General features: G+C 45.3%; 3 protein-coding genes across 3 annotated transcripts; all 3 read left to right on the forward strand.

Moving 5' to 3' along the window:
- Positions 1 to 991: 991 nt before the first annotated feature.
- Positions 992 to 3101, forward strand: N7489_011720 (uncharacterized protein; the record flags this gene model as incomplete). Its single annotated transcript, XM_056717469.1, has 3 exons — positions 992 to 1070; positions 1132 to 1282; positions 1334 to 3101. 3 exons carry the CDS (start codon positions 992 to 994, stop codon positions 3099 to 3101), a joined length of 1998 nt encoding a protein of 665 aa, XP_056565091.1.
- Positions 3102 to 4745: 1644 nt separating this feature from the next.
- N7489_011721 (uncharacterized protein) lies at positions 4746 to 6137 on the forward strand (the record flags this gene model as incomplete). The annotated part of the gene is made up of 7 exons (XM_056717470.1): positions 4746 to 4770; positions 4840 to 5210; positions 5258 to 5312; positions 5370 to 5437; positions 5506 to 5668; positions 5731 to 6023; positions 6078 to 6137. The coding sequence occupies 7 exons, from the start codon at positions 4746 to 4748 to the stop codon at positions 6135 to 6137; spliced, it is 1035 nt and encodes a 344-aa protein (XP_056565092.1).
- Positions 6138 to 7114: 977 nt separating this feature from the next.
- N7489_011722 (uncharacterized protein) lies at positions 7115 to 7827 on the forward strand (the record flags this gene model as incomplete). Its single annotated transcript, XM_056717471.1, has 2 exons — positions 7115 to 7289; positions 7361 to 7827. 2 exons carry the CDS (start codon positions 7115 to 7117, stop codon positions 7825 to 7827), a joined length of 642 nt encoding a protein of 213 aa, XP_056565093.1.
- Positions 7828 to 12401: the final 4574 nt, after the last annotated feature.

Raw genomic sequence — 12401 nt, forward strand, 5'->3', positions numbered from 1 at the left:
AGGTGCTTCCCAGATCTGTGAATGTTGATATGACTAGAAGTCAAGGGTCGAGATAAAACAAAAGCGAATCCATCCGAAGGCCGCCTTTTGTGGCTCTCTGGTCGCAAAATAACAGGCACCAGTCCACTCTGTAGATCCCTGGCGCTTCGATACCTGGAGATCCACTTAGCGTAACCGATGCGTCTTGTTAAATACATGCCAATTTTTTGGGTTTCAGGCTACAATACCTAGGTACACATTGTATCTCCAGACTTTGATTAATAGGATTGGCACCAACAAGCTACTGCTATAAGGCAGATCACTGATTATCGCCCGATAAAGATCATTCATCTTTGATCTTCAATGCATAAAACACTACATCAATTCTGCAATCCAACGCTTCCCTTTTAGTTGAATGTTAAGGGATATCGTTCCGTGGCGTACTTTACAGCTAAATTCGAAATTGGCTTCCACATTTTACACAGAGAAACTCTCCCAAACCCTAACGCCAAGCCTATGGTGAAACTGCTTAGTCTCAATCTGGCTAGACTGCAGATCATTTCTGCGCGTCAGAATGGAAATGTAAGGTATCTGACAAGACCAATACACCAAAGCGTTGAATTATACGTCATTCGCAGTCTTTCCAACTCCAACCGCCTTGACCGCCACCACGAAACGAACACCCACGGCTCAAAATTGTTCTAAATTTGCCTTTCTCCACCCCAGAATTCATCCACAATCAAGCTCTAAACAAGTAAATGAATATGGCCCAGATTGCTGATGCCGTAAAATACGGCCCTTATTCCGTCACCACCAAGACTTTGGGCGGGGCAGGGCGGTAATATCCTGACATTGACTGGCTAAATGACAGGCGCGTAGACATTTTGCTTGGATAGCGCGGTAGTGGCCACGAAGTCACCTGAGAGTGAGGCTAAGGATAAACCCTAAACAATAGGGGCCGGCACCTTTCTTTTACCCGAAACTTGAACGGCCTCTGCATTGTATATTGATAATGACTTCCATATCGTTTGGCGACCAGAATCAGGGGTTACAGGTGGGTACAAGTCACGGGCCCATATACTATACATCTGGTGAGTTTCTAAAAATGGGTCAAGATCAGAATCAAGGACTAATAGTGGTTTTCCGTCCTAGAGCAACCGGAACCCCGCCCAGAACCACTGTTAACCGTGCCGTTCCCGCATGATCCAGATTTTATCAGCCGCGATGAACTCCTCGGTCAAATCCACCAAAAATCCTCGATCACGGGGTCTAGAATAGTTCTCGTTGGCCTAGGCGGGGTTGGGTGAGGTCAAGCTAGCCCTTGGCGGTCCGTTCAAGACTGACTTTACCAAAGAAAATCTCGACTCGCCATTGAATACTGCCACCGAGTCCGGCAGGAATCACCTGACACCTGGGTTTTCTGGGTTCATGCGAGTAATGCGGCCCGCTGCGAGGAAAGCCTCCGCAGACTTGCCGACCGTGCTAAGATTCCCGGGCGCCAGGATCGCAACTCTAATATTTTCCAGCTCTTCGGGAACTGGTTGCAAGATGGGAAGATCGGAAAATGGATTCTGGTCCTTGATAATGTCGACGATGACGAGCTTCTTCGGGAACCATTAACTACACGGATAGAGGCCCAAGCAAACACCCCGAGGCATGCCCCAACGCAGCCACCGCTAAGGTACCTTCTCGAAAGCTCGAATGGGTCTATCATTATCACGAGCCGGAACAAAGCAGTAGCAATGGAAATCACCGGCCATAAGAAAAGTCTGATCGATGTGCAACCAATGAATAAGGCCGAGGCTTTAGGTCTCATGCAGAAGAAACTAGATTCATCTGCAGAGAGAGAATGTTTGGCTCAGCTAGTCGAAGAACTTGAGTTTATGCCACTCGCGATTGTGCAAGCGGCTAGCTACATCACCCACCGCTCACCCCGATGCTCGGTATCGCAATACCTCGAAAAGCTTCGGCGGAATGATCATCAAGCCACGAAACTTCTTAATCACGAGGGAAAGCACACCCATCGAGACTGGGAGGCAAAAAACTCAATTCTACTAACTTGGCAAATATCGTTCGACCATATTCGACAGATCAGGCAGTCTGCGGCTGATTTACTGTCTCTCATGAGCTTTTACGACTGGCAGGGGATCCCAGGGGATCTTCTACGGGTGCAAGACATAGATAGAAACCAAGAATCTTTAATTTCTCCGGAAAAGGTTATGGAGGCATCAAGTGAAGAGGATAGGGATTGCTCATCTGAACCCGACGAAGATGACGATTTCGAGAGCGATATTGCGATGCTCAGAGACTATTCTTTGATTACTTTAGGCGAACATAGCATGGTGTTCATAATGCATCGGCTAGTGCAGCTAACAGTACGCACATGGTTGAAAAGCTATGGTCAGTTGGAGGAGTGGAAAGAACGTTTCATTAACAAACTACATGATGAATTCCCGACTGGTGAATATGAAAATTGGGAGAGATGCCAGTCACTGTTTCCACATGTGAGGTCAGCCGTGTTACATCGACCGAAATCGCAAGGTTCACTCCGGAACTGGGCTGCGCTACTCTACAAAGGGGCGTGGTATGCGACAAAATGTGGTAGTATTTCGGTTGCAGAGGATATGGCAGCTATGTCAAGGAAGCAAAGAATGAAAATTGGCGGCGCCGAAGATGAAGACACCCTTGATAGCACTGCGATGTTAGCAGAAGCCTACCGACTAGAGGGGCGGTGGGAAGAGGCGGAGCAGCTCTTTGTGCAGGTCATGGAGACGAGCAAGACGAAGCTTGGTGTGGACCATCCTGCCACGCTGGCGAGCATGGCCAATTTAGCGTCGACGTTATGGAACCAGGGCCGATGGGAAGAGGCGGAGCAGCTCGAGGTGCAGGTCTTGGAGACTCGCAAGACGAAACTCGGCGCGGACCATCCATCTACCCTCACAAGCATGGCCAACCTAGCTTTCACGTGGGAATCTACAGGCCAGTATGCCAAAGCAATTGATTTGCTTCGAACCTGCGTGGTCAAGCAACAACGAGTTTTAGGCCTAGCTCACCCTCATACGAGGTCGAATGACAATACGTTGCTGGAATGGGAAACTGCGCACCTTATTATGAAGACATGAACCGTTCATCTTTGCTCTGTTTTCCTCGCATTGAGTTCGTCTCGCTATACTGTATTTCATTGTCTAAATTTTTGTACGATTCCCCCTAACAACCATGCATTTGACAATCCATTGTTTCTTACAAGTGTAAAGTAGCTAATTGTAACGGTGTTTTGAAACAACAGTACTGCGTAATTTTGGCGTAACGGCCCCTGCATCAATACTACCCGTGTAGGACTAGCGTGTTTTGGGTTAGGGTTCTAGAACCAATGCCCTGAAACGAGGAACGAGTGAAGGGGTTACTACCCTGCGCGAGCTGCCCGCAAAGTTTGGCTGCGTTGTCACTGTAAAATCGTCCCAAATTCTCGCCGCTGATTCGTCAATTTTCGCCGCCAAGACCTGCTCTATCCGTCGTAGCTGTTATGGTTCTAGGGTTCTAGGGCTTCATTCTACGCTTCTCTTTACGTTTCCCTTCTATGACTGGCCCGTCCTTGGTTGTAAAACTCTCTTCTTAGCTTAAGTTTAGCATTGCTGTTCACTTTCACGCTTACCGTCGCCGATTCGCTGACTTGTGGAATCCTCACTAGGCTTGGCTATCGCTGGTCCACGAGGCTCTATAGCTTCATCTGCACTGGTCGCAAGTTTACCTTTCGTACTTACCTCTCTTCTGCTCTATAGCTCTCTTCTTACCATAACCCACTACAAGTTGTTCCCACGCCTTGCTTCAATAACATGTGAGAGCACACGGAGTGCAGTCGGGCCTTTTGTTACAGTTACTTATCTTTATAGTCTGATTCGATTGTTTGGGCTATTCATAATTCGAATAGAGCCAATCGGCTTCGGCTGCTGTCTTCCGTAACTTTAAGTGCGCTATGACGTGCAGCCATAGCTCCTCGCACTCCCGCTATACCCGATATATTCGACTATTACCTCACGAAAGAAAGAGATTCCCTAGCTTAGCTCTTCTATGGGATTTTACTTCTATGTTTTATTCTGCCTAGTTTTAATATATGTCCCGCTCTTCAATCTTCTTGACTTTACGGATATGTTTTTGCATCTATGCTCGCCTAATCATCATATCCTACGCCGCACTTTACTACGTAACTTTGTATATATATAATTGGCTGTTCCTAATAGTTTGCAGTTTCTGTATGATTCCCTATAGGTGCATGTTTAGCACATACGACCATAGGGTGTGGAGAACAGGGCTTCCCGTCCGCTCAGCCGTACTTAAGCCACTCGCCGGCTAGTTAGTAGTATGGTGGGTGATCACATGCGAATCCTAGCTGTGTATGTTTTTCCTTTCCTTTTTGGAAGGTGAAAAATAAGAGCATTACTGTTTTGAGCGTTAGGTAGGTGTGGCTTCGTCTTCATGACGGATGCCCTCGTGGTCAATACCGCCACGATTTTCAACGTCGGTTTTTTCACATATTTTTGTATCCATACTCGTCCAATCATCACGCCCTACGCCGTACTTTGCTTCACAACTGGTATGCATATAATTGGCTGATTATAGGACATACGTGTGTACCTTTCCGGTGCCTTATCCAAACTAAACGTTCGACTTCCATGTTATCACTCAATTTACGATTCACTTTTCGTACTTGTTTCGTTTCAGGGCCACAGCGTGCGACAGCGCGCGTCACCAGTCTTCTTGCGTAGAGCATGGAAGCCAATTTCGAATATAGCTGTATGAACTGGGTATGAGTTTAAACCATATTTACTCCATCACTAGATCAAACTAACTCATTACCGTCAGGGCATCTATGCTCGCAACTTCCAGCCTCAGGATATCCCTGCCGAGAACTGACCCATGTTCACTACGCATTTGCCAATGCCCGAACTTCTGGTGAGGTGGTCCTGTCGGATACTTGGTCGGACACCGACAAGCACTACTCCACTGATTCATCGGCTGATACCGGAAACAATGTCTATGGCTGTATCAAAAAGCTGTTCCTACTTAAGAAGAAAAATCACAACCTTAAGTTTCTTTTGTCGATTGGAGGCTGGTCCTATTCTTCCAACCTCAGAACGGCCTTTGAGACTGAGGGGGGACGCCAGAAGTGTGCTGACAGTTTCGTCGAGCTGCTGAAGAACTTGGGTTTTGACGGTATTGATGTTGATTTTGAAGTGAGTTTGCTATCTTGTTCACGGTATTTGATGCTGATATCAGATAGTATCCTTCCGATTATAATGAAGCGGACCAATTTGTTGATACCCTACGCCGTCTTCGTGAGGTAATTTCATGCTTCTCTTATTGATGGCTCTGCTAACACTAAACCTTTTCAGGCCTTGGATTTGTACAGCATCCAACGCAGGTGGATGCCATTTCTTGCTCACTACTGCATCCCATGCCGGTATGTGTCGGGTTCTTTCAAACATCTTGGCAAAGCTAATCCAAATTCCAGACCCTGTCAACTACCAGAGAGAGCATCTTGTCCAGATGGATCAGTACCTTGTCTTTTGGAACCTGATGGCCTACGATTACGCCGGAAGCTGGGACACCGTTGCCTGCCAGGCCGCCAACCTCCACGCATCCAAAAGCAACCTAGCCAGCACCCCTTCAACACGGACCAAGCGATCGACTAGTACACCTCGCACGGAGTGGCCTCTTACAAGATTGTCCTAGGTATGCCTCTGTACGGCTGAGCCTTCACTGATACCCACGGTCCTGGCCAGCCTTATAACGGTATTGGTATTGGTAGCTGGGAAAAAGGTGTACGGGACTACAGAGCCCTACCTCAGCAGGGCTGTGCGGTCACAAATAGGGATCAGGAAGCTGCTAGCTACTGCTACAATTCGGGCTCGCGTTTGTTCATCAGCTATGATACCCCTGAGATTGCGCGTAAGAAGGGTGAGTACATAAAGTCCAAGGGTCTTGGTGGTGGTATGTGGTGGGAGCTCAGTGGCGACAAGAAAGGCGATGACAGTTTAGTCACCATGGTATGTTTCATCATATCCCACATTTGATCATCTCACTAACTTCGGATTCTGCAGGTTGTGAATACTGTTGGAGGCACTGGGGCTCTGGACAAGAGCGAGAATCTGCTGAGCTAACCTGCCTCCAAATACGACAATCTGAACGCTGGCTTCTAATCTTTTCTATAATCTTCTGGTTAGTCCGTAGGACATACTTTCGCTAACCCATGGAGTGGGAATTCGTGACCTTTACATTATGGAGGTTACCTATCGGAGTACTAGAACTAGTCAAAGGTTTCTCTTGCCTTATTGTAACTACAAAATTTCATTGGTGCGTGAAGCGCCAATATGGCAGGCGTTGTAGTTGGCTGGAAGCCATCTTGCTCAGCTGTTGGTAGCAGAGGTGCCCAACAGCTCCTAATTGTCAAGTGTGCGATTGAGCCGAAAGCTGCGAGCAACGACACGCAACGACACGGTTTGGCATATTTGTCTAATTAAGGGTGCACAAGCGTAAACTCCGTCCAAGCATCGCTTTCACCTGCGCAATTTGGTGTTTCCCGGGCTTTGGCAAACCAACACTAATTTCACGTGTTCAGCCTGCATGTCAGGTAAACAGTAAAAAGAGACCACTGAGAAAGCCCAACAAAGAAACGCTGGGCAAAGGTACCGTCAACGATAAATGGTCAAACGGTCAACAACAAATGGTTAAGATCAAGCGGTTAAGAGCAAAGTAAAGAATGAAGAGCGGCAGACTGCCCAACCTCCAGACGGTTCATTTGCTTCGCCGCCTTTCTGAAGATCGATTCACTAGCACTGAATATACTTGATGGATATGAAATATTGGGCAAATGATGCATGGATAAAACGCAGTTCGCTGGACTGCGGCAGACACCCGCATTTTAGTGAAGGAGGGAAGATCGTTGCTTGAATGTAAGTTTTTAAAGATTTACATTCCTTGGACGTTTAATAAAGTTCCACTGGGTGTCTCTGACCTTTATACAGGTGTTTCCATTGCCACTTACCGCAATAATCTTACCTCCCTCATAGCAAAGCTCTTCCTATTTACTTCTCTATCCCACCATATATATGCCCAGGTCAAGTCTGTCATGAAAAGGATGGCTTCTCATAAAAGGCCGGCCACCCTCTCGACTGAAGAAACCTACCTTGATGATCCCTGGAACGAGGTCAATAGTGAATGGGAGAAGACCACACAGGACCCAGTCAAGCGACGCACATTTGAAAGAGAGTGTATTGAAGATGATTTTACCAAGCAGTTTCAACTTGAAGGACGTTTCTGCTCGGTACCATGGTAAGCCACCACAGTCTCCCAAAAACCTATTTCAAGTCTCACAAGCCGTAAGAACCGAACCAGTACTATCATGTGTCATGCATGGAGCAAATATTTCCCGACCTGAGTACCTTGGTACAGCGGGGGATCTTGCAGATGGGAGGGGGTGTCAACCAGCTGACTGAGGCCAGCTGGCAAGTATCACGCTTTCACAACGCCATTGAAGATTGGTTCCGCTATAATGGCCGCACTTTTGACGTGAAGATATACGATCGATTCCATAGAGAGCATGCTGAGTGGGACCAAAAAGCCAGCACAATCGAGATCAACCATCAACTCGGGGCTCGCGGGGGTAGTTCCAAGGATTGTGAGAAGTGTGAAGAAGTACCGGATGAACCGCTGAGGAGAGACTATTTTCCTGAAGAACCTCGTAACAGGTTACTGAGTGAAGTTCTCGCCTCTGTGATCGGTGTGCGACAGTTGGATGGAGTGGATGGAAATTTAAATGCTCGCCGTGGTAAGAAGATCCTGCGCAGGTAAAACAATGCTTCGTTGAACATATTATGGTTCTGATTCTATTGTAATGATTTTTCATTGGATTTATATTGGGGTACGGGTGGTAATTCTCTTTAGCTCGGCGGACGGAGAATTTCCTGGCAGCGATCCTAGGGGATGTCAGAGTATTAGGAGCTGCCATGATAGAAGACCTTACATTGCTAATGTCAACTTACCATAAACACTGAGTAAATATGTTGTGCCGAGGTCTTGGCGTATCGGCCATTGAGCAGGCCAACGTTGTTTATCTTGCTTTATACAGTAAAATGTCACTCACACACTTTCTCATCTACGATAAAATCATCTCTTTCCGCTGTGGCGAGGATGGTCAACCCAGTAGACACGCATATTTTGTAGCTGCTAATGGATTCGGACTAGGTGGTATGACTTACTCGTTAGGGAATCCAGGAAACTTGAGTTGCAACGTGTCGCGCCGAATGGCTAAGTGGTTAAGAAGTGGTTAAGAAGTGGTTAAGAAGTTGTTGAAATATCCCAGTTGCTGAGATGATAATGAGGCTGGGATCACGTGCATACACATATACCTGTTCACCAGCCTACTTGTATCTTAGACAACATGCAACACAACACAAAATCAACTCCCCTCAATAACATGAACACTGAAGCATCACTTAATAATCAACACGGTTAACAACAAACGGTTAACAACAAACGGTTAACAACAAACGGTTAACAACAAACGGTTAACAACAAACGTTAACAATAATCGGTACAATAAACGGTTAACAACAAAAGGCTAATTGATGCAGCGGTAGTCCTGAATGACGTTAGAAATTTATCCAAGGATGGTGGTACATGCTCTTGGTTCTCCCCCCCCAGATTAGTTCGACCGATGCAAGACCACATTTCACCGAACGAGTGGGCTACAGTCCGGTTTTGCCCGCGCCCCGGGCAATCAACATTTCAAGAAAAAGGAAAAGGTGAAAACATCTGATAGAAATACTGGCATTGCGGGAATCTCTGCATAAATTTACTGAGCCAGTAACTGAAATCTGCAGCGTGCAACCATTCTTCCTCAAATTTTCAACAACAATGTATAGAATTTTGAAGCGGCAATACATACTATCTTTCCTCTATCGATCGATTCGCAAATCTCGGTCATTGGCAGAACAATGCCCATCGTCATCTTGTGATGCATGCAGCAAATTATCCAAGCGCACAGATGTGAGTACCAATAACAATGTTTTATCCTCCACTATAATGATATTGACGCCCTAAAGTTAAGCCCTGCAACTGTACCTCGGGAATCCCCGGGTGCAATGATGGACTCTCTGTTGCAGGGCTATCTTCCCAAGTTCAAGCCACATCCTCTGGGGTGGGAGGTAGAGTCTCTTATGTCCTTGAGCCCTGCACAACAGATGTGCTACTATAATGGGAAACTCTTTGGCGGATATATTGCTCTGTTGATGGACCAAATTCTTGCAGATTCCTGTAAGAATGCGGTGACAGCCACCTTGAACACGTCCTACCTCTAATCGGTCCCACTAACGGCGCCGATACTACTTCGTGTATGGCCCGATAGGGTTGAAGGTCGCAAGATTTACTTAAAAGGATCTCTCCAGATCCTAGGAAAGACTTCGCAAAATTGGGTTGACGCGATTAAAACGGAAGCTTTGTTTATAAGGCTAAAAGATTGGGAATAATGATCAACGTTTTGCATCATATCATGTATCCACTTAGCATGCTCAGTTTGGCTTACTTGTTTGGGAAGTCGTGATCTACGCAACAATGAAGCCTTCTAGTACTATATTAAAGAACTATTTACTTATTTCTAGCGTGGGGTTAGAGTTACTATTATCTTTGCGTGTGTGTTAGCGACTCTACTGTAAGGCCTCCGCATTAATTGTCGTCTATTTATATTATTAACTGATCGGCGTATCCTTAGATTGTTTCGGAATCATATATCTGTCCTACCGCTAATCCCTAACTACGATACTAAATGTAAAGTTATATGCGGGCGTTAAACGCCGGGTCTGTGAAGTCTAGGCCGAGGTTGTCTATCGTTTCTAATAGATTATCGACAGATATTTTCTATACCAAATAGAACCTTGTAAGCGTCGTAGATACCTTTTTAATCAACTTTAAGAGACAGCTTACAAGGACTATATCTTCTATATCCTCGAGTGAGAAACGCGTTAACTTGTTGACTGACTCTTGACTTTAAATAAAGTCTTTTATCTATCTGTCAATAGCGCTTAGATCCCATTAGCCATTAGCGAATTTTAAATATGAGTATTGCTTGGTTGTATATATGATTATTCGTTCGATGGCGGCGAGAGAACGATCGTATCCTCGACGTAGAAGCAGGCCCTGGACCGACTTGGGACGGATGTATCGGGCCACGAAGTAGATCGTGATCAGAATTTCCTCATTCGACTAGTTTAACATGATAAACCCATTTTTCACCCTCGTAGGTGCTTCCCGCTCGGCTAATTTATACGGTTTCTTAAGTGGCAAAAGCCTCTTCAATAAAGGCAGTTTAATAAGGGCTAGTGCTTCAGCAATCAGAAGAATGGAGGGCTTGCAATGAACTTTCAGCCTACCTTGCTATACTGCATAGGTTATAGTGTAATATTACGACGGCAAAGACGACCGATCCAATTGTCCTCACTTGCTCCTAGAAAATCCTATTCATTCAGAGAAACCGTTTCTTCCTCAACAACGACTTGTAGACCCGACTTATTTCCTACTCGTTGAGATGCTTGTCTATATTCATGTTTAGCTTTAACACTTCGTCCGCCATTAGGCGTTTTAACGATTCCGATCTATTCCTAGTCTAGCATATAGGCTCCGTGACGTAGATATTTAGTGGCTTATTATTCGACGGAAGGCCAGGATCCATCATAGTACCCTCCCTTACTTTAAGTTTAGGTAGTATTAGCAAAAGCCCGTTACACGGCCGACGCCCTGGTCTAGAATAGGGCTCACTAGCGCTAGCTTTAGTATCTATCTCTAGATAACGAAAAGCAGTAGTTAAGAAGCTGCATTAGAGAGCCTACTATATACATTACCGCATTGCACTCAGAGAAACTGACCGCTGTGGACACGCTAACGGGCTGGTATCGCATCAAATAAAATCTCTTTCTACAAACTAGCTTGAAGACTAAAAGCTTCGTAAATAAACCTTGATATCCCTATGATTGCGTTCCGTGGCGATAGTATATGCTGTCTGGCCATTCGAATCTTTCAGTCGCTTTTTAATACCACGCTGATTGGCCAACAAATATATAATCTCATAATGCCTATTAGCCGTAGCCCACTAGAAAGATATCCTCTTCTAATCATCCATCGCATTCATATTTATATCGGGATGCTCCAATAACATTCTGGTAACTTCAAGCCTACCTTGAGCTGACGCGAATATAAGCGTAGTAAAGGAGTGACAGCCTTGGTCATTAACCAATAAAGTCTCTTTATAGCTTAGAAGGAGGCTGACAATATTAATATGCTCTATAATTATTACGACTTGAAGTGGCGACGTCCCCGATAGGCTTTTCTGGTTAATATCGGCTGAATTTTTAAGGAGAAATTCCACCATTGAATATTGTCCTACGCGACATGCCGACCAAAGTGGCGGTAATGCATCGGTAGATTGAGGGCTTATATAAAGCTCCGGCTGTCGGAAGAGAAGTTTGACCAAGACTAACGAGCTATTTATAGCAGCCTTTGCTAAAGGTATTTAGCCCAATCTGTCAGCGCAATTTAGGTCTAGACTTGGTTATTGTAAGAGAAGCCGAGTCAGCTTTGTATCGGAATTTTCCACCGCATACCAGATTGCGGTACGTCCATTCTCATCTTGACAGTTTAGGTCGGTGTATGAACTTAAAAGTAAGGCTTCAATGATAAGAAGTCTTTTCTTGAAGGGGAGAAATCGACCGTATCCTTTAACGGCTAGAAGCAACGGAGTTTCCTTACGGTTATTAAAACAGTTAACATCAACTCGCGGATTTCGTATAAGTATTTGAATTGCTCCGTAGTCGCCGATTTCTACCGCTATATATAGTGGGGTTTGGCCATGATGATCGCGGATGTTGACATCTGTCCGCTTATCAGACAAGAGAAGTTAGAAGATATACGTTTGGCGACAAGTCAGCGCGACTGTAATGGGCGCATTTCTATCTAGGGATTGGTTATTGATATCAATTTTCGGCATATTGATGAGTCGTTCGACAATTTTGATGCTTCCGTGCAGAACTGCGATCGAGAAGGCACTTTCTCCTAAAATATCACACTATATGACATTCACTGAATGATGGCTTAATAGCAAATTAATAGCGTCTACGTACCGTAACTATATAGCCAATATGAGAGGTGTAAAGCCCGAATATTTTTCGTTGATGTCTGCCTTATCCTAACCTAGAGAATGCTAGAGGATGCCTAAGCTTCTATGTTCGATCGCCCAGTGAATTGGCGGGGAACCTTGAAAGTCTATGCAATCAAAGAGGCTTTTTCTGAAGATAGCGTTGGATGCTCGAGATGTGAGACAAAGACTCCGAATATCCTTTTTGTCGATCGACTTGCTAATCCAAAGAAGAATTTCT

Source organism: Penicillium chrysogenum (assembly GCF_028827035.1).
Source record: "Penicillium chrysogenum strain IBT 35668 chromosome Unknown utg000005l_segment0_segment0, whole genome shotgun sequence".
NCBI classification, from domain to species: domain Eukaryota; kingdom Fungi; phylum Ascomycota; class Eurotiomycetes; order Eurotiales; family Aspergillaceae; genus Penicillium; species Penicillium chrysogenum.